The following is a 24,943-nucleotide window of genomic DNA, read 5'->3' as shown; positions in this document are numbered from 1 at the left end:
ACCTAATAATGTAAATGCTACATATATAGTTGTTATACTGCATTATTTAGGGAATATTGACAAATAGACTACACGTGTTGAATTCAGAGAATGGTGTTTTTCTCTGAATATTTTCAATTGGTGGTTGGTTGAATACATGAATGCAGAACTCACAGATATGGAGGGTTGACTGTTTATTGACCACAGAGACATAAACAAGCCGTAATTCCTGTCCTTCAACAAACTTACAACCTTAAAGAGTAGACAGAAAAGTTATAGGCAAAATTCTAATATTATGATTTGGATAAGCGCAGGTTGCCAAGGGAAATCAGATGAGAGAGCCCAACTCAGGCATGGGCATTCAAGACTACTTCCTGATGTAATACATCATCTTGAGGGGGTTGTATTAGTCCATTTTTACACTGATGATAAAGACATACTCAAGACTGGGAAGAAAGAGAGGTTTAATTGAACTTACAGTTCCACATGGCTGGGGAGGCCTCAGAATCACGGTGGGAGGTGAAAGGTACTTCTTCCATGGTGGTGGCAAGAGAAAAATGAAGAAGGAGCTAAAGCGGAACCCCGTGATAAATCCATCAGATCTTGTGAGACTTACTCACTACCACGAGAATAGCACAGGAAAGACTGGCCCCCACGATTCAATTGCCTCCTCCTGGCTCCCTCCCACAACACGTGAGAATTCTGGGAGATACAATTCAAGTTGAGATTTAGGTAGGGGCACAGCCAAACTACATCAGGGGTTTTCCTAGTGAATTAGGAATAATGAGTGGTAGATAAGCATAAGTGAGTGAAGAAAAAGGAATCCGATGCACATTAACATAGAAGATCTGTGGAATTACATTCGATTCCAGAAGGGATTAAAAGATTATTAATATTAGAAGGTTTTAAAATATGGCTATCATGAAACATCGATAGGAAGTTTGCTTGTTCTGCTCTGTGTTGAAAAATAGTGAGAAAAGAGGAGATCTAGGGGTGTAAACTATTAGGAAACTCTGAGAAGCACTGCAGAGGCAGAAGTGGGAGAATGAGACTGTGAAAAGTCTAGATGTGGAGAATAAAAAAGAGTAAGAATTGAAAAAGGCTTAAAATGTTCACTTTACATAAAATGAAGATATGTATGTGACTGAAGAAAGGAAGATAGTGGAAAGGAATGGGGGTTTTAAAAGAGAACATAACAAATTACTTTTTGTATATACATTGACATATTTTGAGATGTATAACTTTATTGCCCTCACCTAAATAATTTGCTTGATAAAATGGACATTTCTTATATAACGTATTTGTTCATGGAAATTTTGCTTTTGGTGGACAAGGCACACTTTAATCATATTGCTTGGTAGATGCAAGAAACACAGGTATACAGAGGAAAAAACAGTGAGATCAAGGTGGATAGACATAGAATCAAGAAAATCAGGTATACAAAATTAATTTTATCAAAGAATGCATATAGAAATAAATGAATTAATGTATAATAAATAAAATATTCTGGCTGTTTTAGTACTTTCAGCTTAAAAGTTGCTCTTCAAAATACACTTAAAATAATTACATTCTTATACCTAATGAAATGATTGCTAATTCAGAAATATTTATTTCTCTTGATAAATATTTTCAAGAGATAGCTGAGTCATTCAGTGGAAAATTGACTTCCAAACCCTCTCATTGTTTCCTCAATATTTAATTGTAACAGCGTGCAGTGCATCTGTAAGGAATGAACGAAAAACAGTTTGTATCTCTCATACCATTTTAGAATAAGTATACGTCCCATAGGGGAATTTTCAAACTGCTCACACCATAGGTATGTACACTGCTCCATGTGAAATCAAATCAGTATTCTAAAATGCTGCCAAGAGGCAGGTCAAGATACTTGGAAAACTCTTAAGATGTAAAGTATATGACACTTTCCAATGATTATTTTACAAACACATTTCTCTACACATACAGAAAGCAGTATTAAATTAAGCTAAGCATTTTACATGATTTAAACACTGCTTTGCATTTTTTAATATAAGATTGTCACATGAAGTCAGAGAAGATACTCAGTACTTCATAAAGCTACCAAAAAAGAAATGATCTGTTATCAAGCAATATAAATATAAAATAATTTAAACTATAGTTTATTATCTAGAGACACAGATTGCCCAAGAATTTCAGTCTTCTAAAACTCTGTCTGATCCTTTGTAGAAAGGAAAAACAGTACACAATGTAGAAATAATCACCTATAAATAAGTAGTTATAATTAAATGTGATAGTTAAATACCATAGAAACATACTAGCACCCTCTTCCAGAAGATGTCTAATACTAAAAAGTGAAAATTAAATAAACTCTTCATGGCACAGAGTAATGAATGCATTGTTCAAAAAAATCTGAATATTTATAACCAAAATAAAACATGGTCTAAAAAACCAGTAATGTTTATATCATTACAAAAATACTTGCAAATACTTTTCTCGCATTTATATTTTGTTTTTCAAACATAACACAAAGTTCTATGCATGTCATAATAACAAACTGAATTAAAATTGCATAAAAATTGAGAAATGGCCTGATCACAAATTTTAACTTTAATGTTGACACCCTAATTTAGAAGCTGTATTTTCCTGTGTTAATGAGCCATGGAACAAATAGAGTCATTCAACCTTATAATTCTGCCTCAAAACTCTGTTTCACAGTCTTCATATTTCTCAATTAGTATTTGCTTTAATAGAAAATATTCAACAAATAGTTAACCCTGTACTTTTGATATACTATTTCTGAAAAAGTTAAATACTTTTGGATTAAGGATATAGACAAACATCAAATCAGATGACATTGCTAGAAAATATAGACTGTTTCATGTTAACAAAACGTGTTCTTTTATAAGACACAATGTCCAGTAAAATGAAAATAAGATTTTAAAAACCAGGAGGTAAAAGAATCACAATCAGCAACTGTGTAGAAGGAAAATAGGATTACATTTATTGGCTACTATATCAACTTAACTTCTCATAAAACCCTCCTGATCTATTAAATAACTTCAGAACTGAAGTATGCTCTCCTATGGGAGTTGTAAAACAAATTAGATACAATTACAATTCAATACAAATGAGAAACCAACCTATTTACCCTTAAGATTTCTCTCATTTTATAGCTTTATCATTTAAATTAGATCAGATTTTTCCCTAATGTACCAAGTGGGCCACTTGACATAATAATAAATTTTTCTCGAATGCTTTCTATAGAGAAAAATAGTCGATATGAGTAAATTCTGGAATTCACCTCCCCAAAGTGAATACAACAAACATCTGTTGCAAGAATTGCTTGGCTTTCAGACAGTATGTAAAGGGTGTTCTTTTTTCCTAGGGTTTTGCTGTTGTTGTTGTTTTTTTAAGCTTGTTTAAAAATACATGTTTTCACTATCAGCTCTCAAGACATAAAATCTTAAAATTCTGGTAAGTTAAACCCAGGTCATTACCAGGTATATTACAGAAAGAAAAAATATGTAATGTACAAGACTCCACTTGCTTTTGAAAGGGCAAGAAAATAATTGGGCATGTTGCCCTCTGTCTGTGGGTTACATAGTAATTTTAACCATTGTCTTCATTTCTTAATTCAATGCTCCACACAAACATAGCAACACTCATAGTAGGGGAGGGGACTACATATACAACTTCCTTATGATTTTTATTCTCTTTGGAGTCCCACTGATAATTTGACTTTCTCTTTTGAATTTCACTGGCTTCTCCCCACTTCTAAAGTCAACAGTATCCAGACACGCTCATCAAGCAATAGTGTGTTTGTAAAGTTTCACTCCAGTGACAGGATAAATTATTGCACATTTTCTGCATTAAACATAAAATGTAATAATTTCAATGGAGTGAGAAGAAGAATCAATAGCCTTTATGACTGATTATCTTTTCTAACTGAATCAAAGTTTAGTGCTTTTTGGTAAGTTGAATGCATCTTCCTTGATTCTGACAGATCAGAATTTTGCCTAAAATTCACAAGTATTTTGCAGATTAAAATACCATCTTTTTAGCATTGGGAAATTCCATAAAACATACACAAATTAGCAGGGGCAAATGAGTAAGAATGCTTATCATCAATAGGGCACAGGATGTGCAACACCTTTAGGAAAGAGAGAATAAAAAGACGACCGTTATCTAAATACATTTCTAGTAACACATGACTTTGCTCACTTTTCAATCTTCTACTGCCTCTTCTATAATACCAATGCCTGCTCCCAACGATTTTAAAGTTATTGTTTACAAAATGTTTAAGATTCAATTCCACAACTCCATTTTTATGCCAACAATAAGGTACTGATTTAATTCTTAAAACATTCCTGAGAGCATTTCAACAAGGCATTTTAATACAGTACACAGAGAAACTTCTCTGTCATCAAGAAATGGGAAAAATCTAGGATGTATCCTTTTCTTTTTAGGCCAGACCCAAAGTAAGTATAACCATGTCATTGTGCTTCCATAAACTTCAAGACCTATAATGGAATTAGCCCATGTATCCCGTTAAAGCAGTCTAAAGTGTAGACACGCACCTGTATGGTATATGTTTATTTAATCATGGGGAAAAATGCTTTACTTAAAGCAGTCCCCATATTGGTATTATGCAAATTCCATTACAAGCAAAAGTTTTGAGAAAAGTAAATTTAAAATGGATACAAATAAAAAGGAAACTCAAAGCCACATATGCTCCAGTATACACAAGTTTAGAATCATTTTCGGACCATATCTATGACAACGCTACATTTATAACCATCAGTCTTACTGAAAGATGAATCACAAAAAGAAGGAAAAAGATATTTGCTCTTTACCTAGGAAAGATAGCCAGTCAACACACACAAGGAATACTCAGAAGCAATTAATTGCTAAAAGCTTCCTTTATTCAATGTGATCATCTTTCATTCCTATGGAGGGTAACCATAAGTCATATGTTAGGTTTAAAGATACATTACTTTCAATTATATGATGTCTAAGGAAAACAGATACACAGGTTCATAACTTTAAAAGCAGAAAGAAAAGAAAATCGTTTTTCAGATATTGCAAATAACTTGAATAAAGTTATCTGAAGTTAAAATGGCACTTATATCTATGTTTTATCAATGTGTATATGTATTATGTATATATTACATACACACATTATACTGTCTACATGTAGTAGTGTACACATACATATTACCAGATTTTTTAGAATGAATAGCTGAATAACAATGCATTCTCAGCAAACGACCTTATAATCATAAACTACCCTTCATTACATACTATTATATCTACTCTATAGGCAGAAAAACTGATGCTGAGAAGTTAAAAGATTTACAAACTAAGCTTAAAAGCACATTAGGAGACACCATCATTATAATGCTGAAAATCTTCACATTAACGACTTTCTGAATAGATTTTTATTGCTGTTTTTTACTTAATTACTTAATATTATCTATAAGGTATTTTTCAAACTCTATTCTTTAAAAGGTGCTACGTACTTAATGCTGAATGAGGCAACTAAAGTGAGACATGAGCTCTGTCTGTTGAATAATGGGTTCCTTGCCTTTCTTTTTTTTAAACTGTGTTTCTAAAATTTGAATAAAAACTCTATTTATATGGTTCTTCTACTTAGGTGTTTAAACTTCAAAGTAAATTATCCAAATTAATCCTATTAACTTATCATAATAAATTGCATTATTCTCATTTTAGAGGTGAGAAGCCAGGCACAAGAATAGGCTATCTGCCGTGGGTCACACACTAAGTGTGAGGGAGGTCTGGAGTTAGAACATGTTATGTCCTTGGCTCCTCATTTATTTTTCAGGCTGAAGGGCAAGATTGTTCATATTAATCATCTCATTCCAAAATCACTTGAGGAAGCACGCAATTTTCTGAAGGAGAGGGGAAATCATATCCTGAAAGTTACAAGTATAAAGGAATACATCAGGAGTTTTGATTTCACTGTACTTATGTTATAATTCACTATAATTTAAGTTTTAAAAACTATTCACGTATCTCATTACTGCAGTACCATGAATCAGAAGCTCTATTGGCTGAGACTCTATTTGCCTAGAATTAGTCTCATGCTTTTATAGGAGAGATACAAGCTAAGAAATAAAATTAAATGAGGAAGATAAACATTGGTTCCATGTTAAAATGTATTTGATGGCATGGAATTTGCAAGACAAGACATCAATTTTCAGCCTAGCAGATTACAGAATAGGATCCATTAATCCTAGTCAACATTGAACACTTCAGAGGAACAAGAACACGACACCTGAAGGCGAGTAATGCATGGAAATACTCATGATATGTTCCTAGAAAAGCTGAAGAAGAGAATGAACTAAGTCCACAGGTTAAAACAACATTAAATAACCAGGCCTTTAGCCCCTCAAAATAGATGAAAAATATAACCAGAAACATCTTTTAACCATTGCTAAACAGCTAGAAAACTCTGTGCTCTCCAAGTAGGGTTAGGTATGTAAATAAGTGCTAACAGATTGATATAGGCTTTCTGCTTCCTATGAAAACTAAGGTTTCATGTTGAAAGCAGCATAACCAGCACATTCCTAATTACATGCATTTTTCCAGGTTCCAACGTGGCAGCAAAAGTACAAGCAAGGAAGACAAAGAGTTGTCATGTTAATGAGACATACCTCTTGTACTGAGCGAGCTGCTGGCTTGTCTTGATGATTGGCCAATATTAAAAAGGGTAAAGTGCATAACTGTGGATGTTGAAGAGCTGAGTGCAGCTCATTTCTAGCAGCTTCTAAATCATCCTCTGAAGAGGCACTGTCTAATACAAATATTACCCCTTGAGATCCTTGGTAGTAGCGGCTCCAGTATTTCCGGATGTTATCAGCCCCTGTCAAAAACAAAACAAATTTTCGTTTTAAAAAGAGCTTTCAGCAACTGAAAAATGTTCCCAACAGTAATTCCTACTGGAAACCAATGTATCTTTTAAAAATTAAGTGCTAAACTCTGTGGTATGGATTGGAACAGGAATTTAGAAAAGGCAGAAATCACAGTGGATGGGAACAAAGAAGGCAGTAGAGCCAATAAGGTAGATTTGGCCTTGAAGGAAGACACAAATTCCAAGCCATTCTTAATGACTTTTATATAAAAATGTGTGTGAGAGAACCAGGATAAATACTTCCTAGACTTAAACTCAAAAGGATATTTTCAGACTTTAATCGTCTCAAATGAACCACACTCTCTAAAAATTGAGACTGAACCTGCCTCAGAGAGCTGCATGGCCTAGACATCCACCAACGCTTCTTTCCAAACCATTAACATTAGCTTGGTGATACTTTTTAACAGAACTGCTTGCTGATCAGGACAGCCTTGTTTAATTTCACCTAGGGAGTTATTAGCACAATAGCTCTATGTGTCAAAGTGCTAAAGTTTGTGAAAAACTAAAATCATGGCCTTTGATACAATTACATGATTCTGTTTGGCTTCATAACCCATGAGGAAAAATAACAGACAACAGGTGTACACTTATGATCTCAATGAGATAAGATGTTTATTAAAACAAACAAACAAACAAACATATGGAGAGGCTGGGCGCGGTGGTTCACACCTGTAATCTCAGCACTTTGGTAGGCCAAGTCAGATGAATCACCTGAGGTCAGGAGTTCAAGACCAGCCTGGCCAACATGGTGAAACCCCATCTCTACTAAAAATACAAAAATTAGCCGGGCGTGGCGGCGGGTGCCTGTAACCCCAGCTACTTGGGGGGCTAAGGCTGAGGCAGGAGGATCGCTTGAACCTGGGAGGTGGAGGTTGCAGTGAGCCAAGATTGCGCCACTGCACTCCAGCCTGGGCAACACAGCAAGTCTCCATCTCAAGAAAAAAAAAAAAAAAAAAAAAAGCAACACCACATGGAGAGTCTCATCAGCCAAGGCATGTCGTGTAGTATTCCTCTTTGTATTTCCATTATATAGCACAACATCTAACTCAAAGTTCAGTACTGGAATAATGAAAATTGAGGGAATGAGGGAGTAAAATTATATACTAATTAAGCTTTACAAATTTGAGACTAGAACAAACTCTAGAGATGATTTAGTCCAACTCTCTGAGGAAACTGAGGCAGACAGAGGTAAAGTAAGTGATCCCTTGTCATGTATCTAATAAATCACAAACTTGGGATTTGCATGAGTTAGCAGACAACCTGCCCAGGGAAGGCATAGGCACTTCCCACTACATCATGGTGACTGTTTTCATTACTTTCATTCAAGAATAGGAAGGGCAATATGTGTGCATGTGTAGGAAAGGGGTGCTACTGGTTATATAACGACAATTAGATTTCAAGGAATTTCACCAATTTATTGCATATGATCAAGTCCTAACCAGTTAATAACTGTATTTCAGTCATCCACTGAACATCTAGCTCCTATGTTTGACATATTGTTATGTGTTAGGGAAACAGTGGGGACTGCAGTTGGTGTGCCCTGGCTGGCAAGGGTCACCTGTTTGCTTCTCTTCCCAACTCTGTGCTCAGTGACATCCTGTTGGTAGCTTGAAATCAATCAGGGTGAAAGCACTGTCACTATGGAAATCAGCAAATCCTACATATCGAGTCCTTTCCTCTCCCAGAGAGCCAACACACCACTGATGACACTGAGCAGCTTACATTTTCTGGGAGAAATAGAAAAGAAAACTCAAAGATTATAATAGAGTACAACAAAGTGCTGTCATAGAGGTACTCATTAGGTCCTCTGGGATCAAGAAATAGGCATTTCATCCAAAGTGGGGCAACTCTTTTTTAATTTCATTTTTTAAATTTGAGATGGGTTCTCGCTATGTTGCCTAGGCTGGACTCAAGACTCAAGTGATTCTCCTGCATCAGCCTCTTGGGTAGCTGGGACTAAAGGCACATACCACGGTGCTCGGGGCGGGGAGGGGTAAATTTCTTGAAAGAATAATATCAGTAGCCAAACAGCTCCCATTTATTAAACACTTCCTATCCTCCAGGTACTAAGTGTTTTAAAAAGAAAAGCTCATACAATTCTTACAACAATCTAAGGAGGGAAGTATAATTAACTAAGGCTTTGAAACTAATTTTCAGGTCCTAAAATCTGTGATTTCACCATTATACTATACAAAAATAACTAGGTATATATTTAATAAGAGGATCAAGGACATTTGATGTTGAGTAATGTTAAGTATGTGAAGACATGGGATATGAGCAGGGTTGATGCATATCAAGCAGGGTCCAACTAAGAAAACAAAACAAAAACAAAGAGGAAATTTAAGCCAGAGATTATTTAATATAGGGAATTCATTACTTAGGTGGTGGTGGAACTAAGGAAACAACAGGGGTACTGAGATAAGCAACATCTTAGGTCCGGTTCCCTAGACACAGAGCCTGAGACATCATTTCTTGTACACCCGATTTAGAGGGAGTGCTGTCAGGAGAAACTAGAAGTGAAAGAAGTAAGCTAGAATGGGGGAAGAAGCTAGGCAAAGACATTGTTTCAGAAATCTAGCCTCAGCTTGATGCGATGAGGAACTCTAAAGCATGGATTGAACCACAGAAGTTGTCTAGTCCAAAGGCAAGGGAGCTGGGCTATTACACCCTTGTATAGTCATTAGCCATCCCTGGGGAGCAGGAGGGGGTTGGGGCATGATCTCATAATCTCCCAAACATATTTGGTTGGGGCAATTACTGTCAGCCAAGGGCAGGCCTCTGGAGAAGAGTACAAGTGTGAGTCATTAGCAGCCAATACCCACAGCAGCTGGGAGATGGATGCACTGGCCCAGTAAAGGAGATCTGGGTAGGATACCAACAGCATCTGCTACAGGCTACATCCAGACACTATCCATATGCTTGAGAACCATCCATAAGCTGGAGGGACAAAACTGGAGGCAGTGTTACTCGGTGGTAAGTGTTTAAAACAACAAAAATAGTGTGCATGTGTATCTGTACACAAGCTTGTTATAAATTTCACTAACATGAAGGATATGCAGTGCACAGTTTTCATTGTAAGACTCAATGCAGCATGCTTTATTGTAAATTCCACATAGCCAACTAATGCCCACAGAATGCTTTCATTGAGTTTCTATCCACAGCCAACTAATGGCTGCAATTGACAAACTAGTGTAGTTCTGACATGAATGGTGGCTGCTCAAAGTGTTTTACGTATATTAAATCACTTACCCATGACAGTCTAATGACTATCATGAGGTAAATACTGTTATCAATCTCATTTTATCAACAAGGAAACCAAAACACAAAACGATTATGTAACTTGCCAAAGGTTACACACCTAATAAATATATTTAGGTCTAACGTGATTGAAATAGAGATCATGGACTAAAAAGGCAATGAGGCTAAATAAAGAACTATATTACCACATAAGCTAGGAGAAAAGAAATGGAACCCTATTGGAACAAAAGGTAAGTTAATGCCTACATACATTAATGGAAATATGTCCAAAAACATTTCCCAACTGGTTAATTCAATGGATAGTTATGAAGTACCTATTCCATCCATACAAGTCTCTGAGCTAGGACCTAAAGAGATATTTAGAAAGCCATTATCCCTCTTAACTGAAACCATCAAATCCTGTAAAGTAATACAAATTACAATGAGGCCTGCAAATATAGCAGGCAGAGCAAATACATCCACACATTAGATGGTGTCCAGTGAGTCAGGTATAAAGAGAATTTGGTTGCATGTTTTAATAGAGCTTGTCCCTTGGAAACACACAGGACACCTGGAAATTCAACTTGTGCAGTCAACTCTTTCAATGAGGAACTATGTTTCCATTGGCCACATTTAGGAGTACATATGGTACCTGCAAATAGTGAGACACATACACACACACACACACACACACACACACACACACACACAAACCCAAAGAGAAATACCATAACTTTAAAAAATGTCCCTTATATGACATAATGTATGAATAATATATTAATAGTGAAAAGATCCTTTTCTTTAATCTCCTGCTACAGTCTTGCGCCCAGTCTTAGCATTCCTTTCATCATCAACGCTGAACTTGGAATTCTAAATTCCCATTTTGCCTTCTGCACATGGCTTTGGTCAGCAGCAACCTAACCCATACTGAGACCAGGGCACTTCACCAGCAACGAGGTGAAGAGTGGTATGTGGTTGTTCAGTCCAGCTTAGTGGGCCATGGTTTAGTTACCAGATTAAAATAAGAAATGGCTGTGTCATCAGCCCAGCTGCCAGGTGCTTTGAGGAGTGAGCCCAACTGGGAAGGCTAGGGACACCTGTCTGATGCCCACATTCTCAACCCCCAAACCAAATCCAAAAGAAGTAACAAACACAGGAAGTGACATCTTACAGCAGGCTAAGGCCACTCAGTCTAGTGACTGAAAATGCCATGCTCTGTGTGTAATGTTGGATGCCGTGTCTTCCCCTTCTCTGCAATATCCATCTTAACCATTCTTTACAGCCTATGGCTCTTAAACATGCATGCTTATTTGAATAGAGCATTCTGTCCCTTCCCGTTTCACTGGAGCCTCTCATGTTTTCTGGGAAGCAGCACCATGTAGTGGAAAAGAACACTTGGTCTTTGGAGTCAGATAATCCAGAGTTCTATAGATCTGCCACTTATATGCTGGACTTCAAGCAAAATGCTTGTCTTCTCTGTCTCAATTTCTTCTTCCATTAAATGAGGATAATAAAGCCTAAAGGGTTAAATGAGATGATGTCTATAAATACCTTACAAGGTTAGATACAATGTGGTATGTAGGTGTGGTAGGGATGGGCGATGACTATATGTTGATCATCTTTTATTTCCCATGTTGGATATTCACAGCAGATCTCACTGTAGTCTGGGGACTTTGATTTTCTCCAGCTCAACAGTAACCATTGTCTTTTTGACTCTTAGTTTTTTGACTGCAATTGCAACATAACATGGTTAAAGAGCAAACTCAAACCTGGTCTATGATTTGTACATTTAGATTAAAAAGCAAAGGGGTAGTCCTAACAGTAGTGGGGCTGGGTGAGGGTGTTGCCAAATGTCCTAATTACCCAACATCCAATGTTGCCTCACAAAAAGTTGGAATAAACACTTGGGAATGTAAGCTCATCAGGAGGGCCAAGCAGCAGAGTCTGGCTCAAGGTACCACAATAAGAGTAGAGGGAGAACGCAGGAGCATAACAAGTCCTCATTGTATAAATTCATTTCTGCGGCACACTACAGATGTTAACAACATCCTCTCATTATTTATTAATACACCCATCCAACAGATATTTAGTGAGCACCTGGCACCACCCTAGGTGCTGAGGAAACAGCAGGAAACAAAACAGACAAAAATTTCAGTCTTTATACTGCTCACAGTGCAGCCAGCCTATCATCATAGAGGTTAAAAATCCCAGGTACTCATCTGAACAACTGGGACCTAACAAAGGTCTGCAAACGTCTGTGGAGAACCTCTGAAAAAGACTTAGCTCCTCAGTAAAAAGAGATGCCCAAAGACAGCCACTTCTCTTACAGTTTTTACATTTTATTGAGTGATAAGCTGAATCTTTGAACAGCATCAGCCTTCTAGCAATCTTGAAGGAGATGTATCTACACACTGAGGATGTCAGAATAGGAAAAGAGAAAGAGCCTGGGTCCTCGAGCATATCCCTGAGCAGCAGAACCAACCACCTACATACATTATAAGGACTCCTTATTATGTGAGCACAGTAAATGCCTATTACTCAAGCCAATTTTAGGAGAATTTGCAACCAAAAAGATGCCAGGTTCCCTCATGTTAAATTAAAAGGCTATGAATAGGTTCCTTAGAGTAGTTCTTTGAAAGATGTAACCAATGAGTTTAAAAATAGGGATATTCAGGAATCAACAATAAAAACAGGTACTCAAAGTTATCCCTGTGGAAAATCTGATCTCTAGACCACTGCTGTCCCGTTGAAATTTTTGCAATGATGAAAATATTCCACATCTGTGCTTTCCAGTATGGTGGTCACTAGCCACACATGGCTATTGAGCACTTGAAACATGGCTAGTGTCACTAAGAAACTGAATTGTTTGTTTCATCTATTTAAAGTTAAAACACCACATTGGATAGTGCCGCTCTAGACATTTCCATAAGTGACTGCTGACATAAGAGACCGCTAGAAACCACTAAGACAGGAGCAGATACAGAGATCTCATCCTGTCTTTGAAAGGAAGAGCACAGGGCCTTGCTGGTATAGGAGGCACTGTCCAACAGTGGGTTCCCAGAGGGCAGTTGCTGAAGGACTTTGCAACAGGCCAACCAAGACTGCTGCCAGCCACACTGTGGTGGCAGAAGAGTCAGGATGAGAAAGAAGCTCAGCTGTTCTCCTCTTTCCATCACCTTACCACAGTTTTAAAAAATTAACAGTAAATAAGAATAAATTCCTTCTGGAAAACTCAATGGGACTGGAGACCCATAAACAAGCCAATTTTGGAGAACTTGAATTGTAAATGGGTATTCGAATCTTAGTGAATGTTGTAGCCTTAGAACACAAGTTACCTCAGCAGTATTATTAATACTTTAAGAGGAATGCTTCCCAACATGGGAGATGAAAAGGAGAAAGAGAAAAGCAACACTTTTAAATTCTTTTTAAACTCCTCCCACCTACAAAACCTCAGCCTTTTAGATTGGTGATTCTTTGGACTTTTTTTTGTCTTTTAAACAGACTCAATCTTTTTTTTTTTTTTTTTTTTTTTTTAAATAAACAACTAAGAATTCAGGCAGGACTAAGACATACATATCTAAACTCAAATGTTTATTATGGACTTTCCCACCCACACAACAAAACAAGCCAAAATACAGGCAAGTAAGTTAAGCCCTCCCACTAAATAGTCAATACAAAGTTTAAATATATAAGGATTTCAATCTAAAGGGAGATGTACTTTCCTATTTCACTTTTCAAACAGTCAAAAAACTAAGAGTCAAAAAGACAATGGTTACTGTTGAGCTGGAGAAAATCAAAGTCCCCAGACTACAGTGAGATCTGCTGTGAATATCCACATGGGAAATAAAAGATGATCAACATATAGTCATCACCCATCCCTACCACACCTACACACCACATTGTATCTCACCTTGTAAGGTATTTATAGACATCATCTCATTTAACCCTTTAGGCTTTATTATCCTCATTTAATGGAAGAAGAAATTGAGACAGAGAAGACAAGCATTTTGCTTGAAGTCCAGCAAATAAGTGGCAGATCTATAGAACTCTGGATTATCTGACTCCAAAGACCAAGTGTTCTTTTCCACTACATGGTGCTGCTTCCCAGAAAACGTGAGAGGCTCCAGTGAAACGGGAAGGGACAGAATGCTCTATTCAAATAAGCATGCATGTTTAAGAGCCATAGGCTGTAAAGAATGGTTAAGATGGATATTGCAGAGAAGGGGAAGACACGGCATCCGACGAGGTTGGGGGGGGCAGCAGAGCATAACCTTGGAGGAAATTAGGAACAGGTGGATTATGGGGCACAGTGAGGAGAATGAACGTGAAATAGAAAATCTGAGTTAGTGACAAGTAAATGGCTAGTGTGAAAACAGAATATGGATGGCTTCGTAAGTCAGGCAGATGTCTCGATTGGATTCAGCAATTAATAATTATTATAGAGTCCTGAGAAAAACTACCTGAGGTGGTTTTGTGTTGTTTAAGGACCCTGTCTCCCACTCACTGCCTGTTAATACTTACGTTGAACAGTACCATCCACCCATACCTGCACTTCCTCCAGGTCCAAACTGCCAAGCACAAACAAATACCCCCCACACTCCTGAATGTATGGCTAACTGCAAAACCTAAAAGATTAGTTTAGTAAGGTATTTCTATATTTATTAGAAATCGACCATAAGAAAATGTTGTGAGAAAAGAAGAAAAAAAAGTTCTTCCTTCCTCCAAAGGCTAGAAGATAGTCAGCAAAGGAACCTTATTTTGCCTTATTTTGAAATCCCCCAGTACAAACAGTTTGAGAGATGACTACGAGAAACACCAGTGGCAGAGTGGAACGTAAAACAGAGAAAGAGATAATAATGCACAAAAGGAGGGTTTATCAAGCCAGAGACAGCTGTGGGTAACAAGAATTTAATCTTGCTGGAACGCTGGGAGCTATAGCACAGAATAGATGCTAGGGGTGAAGGGGTTGGGTCTTAGCCACTTCTCCCGACTCTGCCCCCTCGCCTATTAGTGGTGGCTTGAAGGCTGTTGCCCAAAGCACCCAAGCAAAGCAAACTGCAGTAGTCAGAGACCCCCCACTCCCACCCCAAAGGCACAGGCTATGAGAAGGCTTCTGATACCCACAGAAATGGAGTTACGACTGGGACACCAACAGGGCCTCCCTCAGCTACCCAATGAAGAGCATTAAGTGTCGCTTTAAGCTGTTTGACTGGGTGATGGCTCTATAGCAGAGAGCACAAAAAATACAATCCTTATTATTGGAAGTAAAAACTAAGACTTGGTTTATGTAACATCCATATACTTAGCAGAAGACAGCCAATAAGTCTGCTAACGTCAAGCAGCAGTTCTCAAAATGTAGTCTTCAAGACCCTTTCGGAAGGCACAGGAGATCAAAACTATGTTAATAATTATACTAAGACATTATTTGCTATTTTCACCTATGGTACAAAAGCAATTGTGAGTAAAGGTGACTCAGCACCGACAGAAGTACGGGCAACAAACAAGTAGTCACTGTACTCTTGATTATCACATACTTGCAGGGGCAGAAAAAGCCAGTTTCACCCAAGAATTCCCTTAATACGGCAGTAGAAGTTATTATTTTATTAAATTAGCTCTTAAACACACCTTTTAAAATATTCTATGTGACTAAATGGGAAGTAAGCAAAACACATTTTTGCTACATACCAAAGTAGACAGTTGATTTGACAATAAGCACTCGTACAACTGTTTGAGTTGTAAGCTACTTCACACAACTCCATTTTTACTTGAAATTTCAACTGACAAACTATGATTATTCAGATTTGACTGTTTGATAGACATTTTCTCAAAAATAGATGTGCAAGCTTGTCATTTCAAGGAAAACAAATGATAGTATTTGTTGTCAATGATAAAATTTGTTTTCAAGCAAAAGCTAGAATTTTAGAAAACTTGTTTCTGCTAAGTTTTAAGTGAGCCTGACAGCTTTTCAGTGATGAGATTGGTGGTGATATTAACAGACAGATATTCATAAAGTAATCTGTAAACATTTGGAAGCTCTACACTACTCAGTGAACCAATATTTTCCAAATGATGAATGCATGATGTTACAAAACCATGCATAGATAAAAAAATACATTCAAAGTACAAGAGAGACCAATGCAAGTTAATTAACTGAGTACAAAAAGCTCCCTGATAAGGTTTCCAGATTCCACACTACAACTGATTAAGAAACAACCACCTGTTGAAGAATTTCAGTATAGTATCAAAGAAGACAATCAACAGTTACTTAAAAAGGTTATTAAATCATGCCTCCCTTTTTGAGTTATCTATGTGAGACTAGACTTTCTTCATATACTTCAACCCAAACAACATATTAACAACAGATTAACTGTAGAAGCAGATATGAGCATCCAGCCCTCTTCTATTAAGCCAGATTAAAAAGATTTGCCAATTTTCTATTTTTTTGTTTTCAAAATTGTTGATTTTCATTAAAAATGTTATTTATATTAACATGTTATGAGCTTATTATTCTTTTATAAAAATTTTTAACATGGCTTTAATTTCTGACATGGCACATATGGATACTCATTGTCTTTAATGTGAGAAAGAGACATTTAAGATCTACTGAAATTTAGGCATAAATTTAGTTAGTTTCTAGCGGGAATAAAAGTCTTACTTTAAACTATCTTTATTCTAACCTTGGCTGACTCAAGTCCCAAGATAGAAGAGCTGGAGTTGGGAGGGCAATCTCAAAACTAAGAGGTCTACCCAGGAAGCATCCTAATCTCCTTGGTACCATTATATCGGAATTCTAACCCAGTGATCACATACTTGAAGGCCTAGAAAGATTACTGAATTGTGCGTTGCCCAGGAACTTTAAATGGCATGCCTCCTAGGAGATTCCAAGGTAGGTGGTCCTCAGCCTACTTTTTATAAAACAAAGTTCTACGTACCATACAAACTGACATGCCAGTTGCCCTCTCCTCACCTTATCCTCCCTCAACACTTATTCTGGATGTCTATGTGACTCCAAACACAATTTTACATCATTATCTTCGATGTCAATTCCTAACAATCGCATTGAGGACCATGTCTGCATTCTGACATTGGCCCCTCCTTTATGTTCTCACTATGGTTCATGCCTTCATCACCTTCCAGCTGGATCAGTAGGATGACCTTCCAACGGCTCTTTGCACAGCTCCAGTTAAATTACTCATACTTGTCACTATGGGTTCAATGCCCCTTCAAAAATTAAGAGGTAGAACCTTTAAGAGGTGATTAAGTCACAAGGACTTCACTTTCAAAAATGGATTAATGCTGTTCTTTTGGAAATGGGTTCATTTCAGGAGTTTTCTCCCTTTTCTCCTCTCTCTTGCATGTTCTCTCACCATGTGATACCTTCTGCATGTTTTGATGCAGCAAGAAGGCCCTTGCCAGATGAGACCCCTTGAACTTGGATTTCCTAGCCGTACCGAGCCAAATAAACTCCTATTGCTTATAAATTACCCAGTCTCAAATGAACCAAGATACTTATCTAGAAAACTAGCACAAACTGTCACAAATATACTAATACTTGTCCAGAAAACTAGCTCAAATTATATCACTACTGTGCTCAAAAACATTAAGTGCCTATAACTTGAAGTTCTCAAATGACTTGATTTAGCATTTATAGTTCTCCATAATCTGGCTCCACTTTGCCATTCCTACCATGTTCCTCTGTTGATCTCCTTAGATACTCCACAAATGAGCAAAACGTTTTGCTCTCCTGGACCAGACCTAAGGTTTCCACCCTTATGCATTTGGTTTTGTTATCTCCTTTGCCTGGAGTGACTACCATGTGAGTTGTCCCCTTAGTTCTTGTAAATTCAAACCACCTACATGCGCTTCAGGGGCCAGATCAAATGTTGCCTACTCCACCAAACTTTACCTGATCTTGCAGCTGGGAATAATTTCTAAAAATCTTCTGGTCTGTTTCTCTTGGTTCTCCATGTAACACTTTCTACCCTGTAGCATAGTAATCTAAATGCATAGTTCATCTTCCTGATTACACTGGAAGAACCATATGGGAGTTCTGTGCACTTTTGTGTCTGATTCATCACCATACTCTGACCACATCTAACCCATAATGGAAACTCAATAGTTTTTAAAGAATTAATCTTTTATAGAATACTTATTCTGATTTCTCAAAAGTAGAATGTAGAATTTACCAAGCAAATCATTCTTTGCTATACAAATAATCTATATTTTTCGTTGATGGTGGTGGCTTGAGTAAAGTTATTAGCAACTAATTTTGATGTTTCTGGTACATACCCAGTTCTGCAAGGAATCGCTCATTCAGCATCTGATATTAAGAATTCCTTAAACATATTTACAATGAAACTTCACTCTACTCATAGGCCTTTCTCAGAGTCCTGTCGTAGTATTTGAAAACATGCAGCCATAATATAGCATGTGCTAAGCACTGTACTAAAACCACAAAGTACATTAACCTATGTTCTTTGGGATACTTGTTGATTCTATACTATTTATGAACCTTTATACTGTTCTGATGCCCAACAGAATCAGTACCCAAGAGAAACTGAAAGCATAGAAAGAAAAAGCTGTGGGAACAGTTCTGGAGAAATGTTCCCTTCCGTACTCCTGCAAAAGCCAACAGCTGACTCCTTAGAAGACACACAGATGCCAAGGTGATCACAACTTGCATAGTTCCAAATGTTTATTAAGCAGCTGATTCTTGAGCTATTGGCATGACACAAAAAGCAAAACACTTTTGTGGTATTCTAGAAAATCTGGTGGCCAGACTAGAAAAGCTAGTGGGAACAGCTTTGCTGCAATTGACATTGACCAAAGCAATAAACTGGGAAGAGCCAAAATGGAGACTTCCTGGCTGACAGAAAGATATTTGTTGCATACCCAGGATGAAATAAGATCTTTTAATAATGCGGAAATGCTACTGCTTTCTAGCACAACTTGCCAATTTCCCCAACCAGTATTTTTTCTTTTTTATCAGAAACTTTAACTTACCAATCCTGTGACAAAACTGATAAAGATGCAAGAGGTTCTAGATTAAGACAAACTCACAGAAAAAGTTAAAAACCATCTAATGTCTCATATAGCATAAAGTATAATTAGAGTCACATACTATAAGCCTTGATGTTCAAAAGTGGAATAGTAAATTTGTCCCTCACTTTGAGTGTTTTTTCTTCTGTGACTAATCAGACCTCAAAACAAGTTATTACCATATTTACTCACATAACAAAATCTTAAGACAATTATGCTTGCTCTGCAACATATGACTGCACTCACATTTGCTCTTTCATCTTTTAACTGTCTCTATGACATTCTTTTTGGAAATGCTTATCAGAGCTCCTAAAATGAGAGTTCCATTTCTCCACCTGGCCCATTCCCTTTGATCTAGTTGTTGTCCCCCTATTGATGACAGAAGGCCACCCAGCATCATGTTCAGGCTCAAGCACGAAATAGTGAATGGCAAAGGAAAAGTCTAGATTTCAGGGAGGTGACATCAATGTTTAATTTTATAATGTGCATATCGAATTATGTAATTAGATAAGTCAATGCACTTTATAAATCATAAATAAATTTGGGCAGCTCTAAGTTTAGCGATCAAGTATGTTCTAAAACTTTCCAAAGCTTCTAATTTTTTTCAGAATTCAGTACACAATTTTCCTTGAAAACAAAGCAGTGAATCTCAGGAGTGAGATTCAGCCCTGAAGGACAGAATGATGGTAGAGTGATGAACAGCATGGACTCTTACTGAGTTCAAAGCCTGGCTCTGCCACATATCATCTAAGTAACATGAAAACTCAGCTTAATTGTTCCAAGCCTCAGTTTCCCTCTCAATAAAAGAGAGGAAAATAATAATACTTAATTACCTCATAGGATTGTGAGGATTAAATAACTTTTTTCACACAGTACGTAGAATATGCTAACTGTTCACAAGTGTTAACTGTCATTTTGTTGTGGATGTTACCATTATCATTTGTCCACCATTTAAGCCTATAACTCACAGAACTACTGAACTAAGAACCAACTCAAGTTAGCTCAGTACCTGGAAGTAAAAGTCTACCAGATGCTGAACAAAAGAGGCAAAGAATAGATTTTCTGTAATTCCTGAGATAACCAATGTTATAAAAAAATAAACCAAAGTTTTTACTTGGGACAGGCCCTTTCTTTTTCTGTTCAACTAACTTTCTCCTATGTCCTGTATCACCTTCAGCCTCAGTATTTTATAATCTCCAGTTTCTTCCTCCCTCATTGCTGTCTAGATTTCTTCCCTTGACTAACATCAAATAAGAAATTTCTCCCCTTCAGACAAAAACGCATGTTCTTTCAGTACAGGTGTCTTCAACTAGACTTGAACACAAACAGCATGATTAGTCATGTTAACATTCAGGTGACACCCTTATGAAAACCAAAACTGATCACTAATACAAACTGGTTTTGTCCACATGTGCACGTGCATGCGTGCACACATGTGTGTGTATACGCATACCTTTGAGAGTTGATATTACCTACAAGGCTGACATACAGCATACATACACATACATATAAAGCTATTGTTACACTTTATGACATTTCTCTTTCTTTTGTTATAAAGCATAGATAACCAAAAATTGGTACCATTTTTTTCAGCAGCTTGCATGGTTGCACAAATAAGAGCTCAGGCAGCATGGGTTAAGGCAGGGGGTGCCATTTGTAGGCAAGTACTCTTCTTTTTTTCTGTCAAGTAGATTTTTAAATAAAATATAATTGAATTGTGAATACAAGAAAAGCAAACACAAATCTAAGCACAAAATGGGCTTTTTCTTAATAATTCTTGTAACTGTTTATAACCCACTTTTTCAGCCTTTTCACAGCTTTTGCTTAAGCATTCTAACTTCACCAGTTACCTGTCTCCATAGCTCTACTAAATAACTTTCATAAAATACCCCAAGATTCTCATTTGTGCTGTTCATCACTGTGTCTCCAGTATCTATACAGAATCTGGCACAGAGCAGGCCATTGATATTTATTAATTAATGAATGAATGGGAAGTGATTATGTAAACTATTTACCCATCGATTCGAGGATAAGAAGTCTCATTTTTATATAGTCTAAAATAACTCTTACTCACACCCTCTCTTCTTTTTATATTTCTTTTTTTTTTTTTTTTTTTTGAGACAGAGTTTCGCTCTTTTTGCGCAGGCTGGAGTGCAATGGTGACATCTAGGCTCACTGCAACCTCTGCCTCCTGGGTTCAAGTGATTCTCCTGCCTCAGCCTCCCAACTAGCTGGGATTACAGGCACCTGCCACCACACCCAGCTAATTTTTTGTATTTTTAGTAGAGACAGGGTTTCACCATGTTGGCCAGGATGGTTTCAATCTCTTGACCTCGTGATCTGCCTGCCTCAGCCTCCCAAAGTACAGGCATGAGCCAACGCACCCGGCTCCTTTTATATTTCTTATCTGAAATACTGTTTCTTCTCTCTGAGCTTCTTTCTAAAGTGGTACAGTCCCTTTTTTTCTATTCTCAGAAGCAAGCTTCCCCTTTGTGCTTTGAAATTGCCATTTTAAAGAGGATGCTAGTAACATGATCATCCTATTTCAGACAATTCGAAATGAATAGTTTCTATAAGTGAAGCTGGATGAATGAACCATTAAAATCATGTCTTAAAGTGATCAGACTTCCCTCTTTACACAATTACTATATATTAAAACAAGACTAGACCACTCCATCACATATACCATCAAGCAGGTTTCTTCATACTTAATCATATCACTAAATCAGTCATTGCCAACCTTCTATCTTATGCTCTGCAATGCATCTTACTGTCTCAAGAGGCAAGTGGAACTCTCAAAATGAAATTAATTTTAATTAACTTTAAAATATAAGTGTTAATGTGTCATACAGCACTTGGAAAGAGAAGGTTATACAAAAGAGAGTGTCACAGCATTAAAGGAGTAGGGATCAATGCACTAGCCAAAAAGAAGACAAATGACTTTGAAACATTGCCTGAGGTTAAGCACTTCACTTCCAAATACAGTTTCCCATGAAGAACACACTCAGGAGGAAAGGGAGAGAGACAGTGTAATTTGAATGATGTTACACCTACTGTCTAAATTTTATTTAGATTAGGATAGTTAAAGACTACATTTGCCTGAGGACAGAGAATAGGCTACATGAGAAGAGACATTTATTGGGTATCCAGTAAGGTTCCAAAGTGCTGAATTTTCTTACAATTCTGATATTACATTAGGACTTATTTTCATAGTTGACTGATAAGAAGATATCACTCCTTTCATGCTCTTCTTATTCTAGACAGGTTGAAACAGTTATAGGGCAGCATGTATAAAAAGTATGTTAATCTGCTTAAGCTTGTAATTCTGACATAGGATCAACGTCCATTTTTTAAAAATTTGTTTTAAACACATTTATCATAGGCTTGCTGCTGTTCTGAATATTTTTTCTTATATACAAATGACTGACCACAGAAAAAAATAGCAAAGAAAAAAACACATTATCTACCACACCTCCACTCTTTGGTTTGTATTCTTAAAGATTTTGTCTCTTTCTTAATTAGAAAAATGAGGATTTTGCTACAAACCTCAAAAATCAGATCATTCTATTCAACAAATACACAAACACAGTCTTAGCAAAAATCAGTCTAAGGTCATGCACCCTTGTTAATAATAGATATATAAGAAAACTTTAGAATGACCCATATTTTGTATTTTCATAAAGCCAGAAACCACATATTTTCTTTCTCTATACTTGCCATAATGGCATCATAGGTGCTCAATGATTTTGGATTTAAAGAAGGTTAGGAAGAGCATAGTCATTCCAAGCTAATTACTAAAACCCCACAGAAATGTTACATGGTGAAGGCTATCCCTTCATGTTTGTGGTAGGTAGACTCTAAGATGACCTCCAATGATCCCCACTTCTTGATATTGACCCCTGGTGTAATCTCCCCTTGAGTGTGAGCTGGCCTAGTGCCTTGCTTCTAGCCAAAAGAATGTGGCAAGGTGATGGGATGTCACTTCCTTGAATAGGTATCTTCTGTCTTGCTATCAGATTCTCTCTATTGCCTTTCTGGTAAGCAAGTTTTCTTTTCTTTTTTTTTTTTTTGAGACAGAGTCTCACTCTGTTGCCAAGGCTGGAGTGCAATTCTCCTGCCTCAGCCTCCTGAGTAGCTGGGATTACAGGTGTGCACCACCACACCCAGCTAATTTTTGTATTTTTAGTAGAGACGGGGTTTTGCCATGTTGGCCAGGCTGGTCTCGAACTCCTGACCTCAGGTGATCTGCCTGCCTTGGCCTCCCAAAGTGTTGGGATTACAGGCGTGAGCCACCGCGCCCGGCCCCAGTATGCAAGTTTTTATGAAGCAAACTGCCACACTAGAGAGTCACACATGGCAAGGAATTAAGTGTATTCTCTCACCTAGGAATGGAGGCTGCTAGGAACCGAGACCCTCAGTCTAACGCTGCCCCCACAAGGAAATGAAATCTGCCAACAAAAACAGGAATTAGAAAGAGATCCTTTTATGGATGAATAATATTCCATTGCATGGATATACCACACTGTTTATCTGTTCACCTGCTGATCAGCGTGTGCGTTGCTTCCGTCTTTTGGTTATTGCGAATACAGTGGCCACGAATATTGGTGCACAAGTTTTTGTTTGAACATCTGTTTTCAATTATTTTGTATGTATTATCTACAAGTGGAACTGCTGGGTCAAATGGTAATTCTATGTTTAACTTACTGATAAAACGTGTGCTGTTTAAGTCCCCAAATTTGTAGTGAATTGTTACACAGCAATAGATAATTAATGCAAAGTTTAAAATAAATTTGCAGCTAGGTAGAAATTCCCAAATGTGGATTAATGAACTACAGGGAGAAAAACATAATAATTTACCATTGGTCTAACTGGCAACTCATGATTCCCCCAGTCAATAGTATTTACTGTATTCTCAAAATACTTCTTAAAAAGCAACATTAAAAAAATTGCTATGAGGGTTTGCCGGGTGCCATGTGTTGTGCTGTGCTGTACTGCAGAGATTTTTTTAAAAAAAGAAAAAGGCACAGTCTCCACCCTCAGAGTGCACAGATCTCCAATTAAGAATTACCTCTGCTGATATTCTCCAGAATTCTGTTCATCAGCTTATTTCTTCTCTTGTTGTACATCCTCTTTGGGAAAGTCTTTACTCACATTGTTTCATCTACCTCTAATATCATGAAAACACTCAGGTCAAATGCTCTCATCTAATTTTCTCCGGAGCACCAATACTCTTACTTCTTCTATCATATGTTCCCTTCTAGATGTTCCCCAGGAATTTTAAACTCAATTTGTCCCCAAATAAACGAATTCTTGCTATGCACTCTTTTCCAGCCCAACCTCTTGAATTCCCTGTCAGACTTAGCAGCCAAGATTGAAACTATGAATCTTAAGTCATTCTTTACCCCTTATCCTTTATTCCTAATTCTCAATCATCAACTGCCCACCTGTCCTCTATAACCCAGTGTAATTGCCAAGCTCATTGACACTTTTAAAACTTCTCTGCTATGATTTGAATGTGTCCCCCAAAAAGCATGTATTGGGAACTTGGTCCCCAGTCCAACAGTGTTGGGGGGTAGGGCCTAATAGAAGTTGCTTAGGTCATGAGGGATTCACCAGCACAAATGGATTAATGCTGACTATAAAAAGGCTTCAGGCTGTCAGTTCAATCTCTTATTCTTCTGCCTTCTGCCACAGGATAACACGGTAAGAAGGCCTTTGCCAAGTGCCAATGCCGTGCCTTTGAACTTCCCAGCCTCCAGACCTTGAGCTAATAAACTTCTT

General features: G+C 37.3%; 1 protein-coding gene across 3 annotated transcripts in view; it reads right to left on the bottom strand.

Annotated features, from left to right (window-relative positions):
* Window positions 1-24,943, bottom strand: part of ARL15 (ARF like GTPase 15) — a 431,607-nt gene that overhangs the window by 220,721 nt on the left and 185,943 nt on the right. For 2 of the 3 annotated variants that reach the window (XM_004058862.5, XM_055367889.2), the window contains exon 4: window positions 6,630-6,838. In XM_004058862.5, coding sequence (XP_004058910.2) covers window positions 6,630-6,838 — 209 coding nt within the window. Of the gene's footprint in view, window positions 1-4,855; window positions 5,889-6,629; window positions 6,839-24,943 lie in introns of those variants that run through there. The other variant, XM_019013617.4, reaches the window with a different exon arrangement.

This window comes from Gorilla gorilla, chromosome 19, assembly GCF_029281585.2.
Source record: "Gorilla gorilla gorilla isolate KB3781 chromosome 19, NHGRI_mGorGor1-v2.1_pri, whole genome shotgun sequence".
NCBI lineage: Eukaryota > Metazoa > Chordata > Mammalia > Primates > Hominidae > Gorilla > Gorilla gorilla.
The sequence above is the reverse complement of the archived record's forward strand: the minus strand, read 5'-3'. Positions and strand labels throughout refer to the sequence as shown.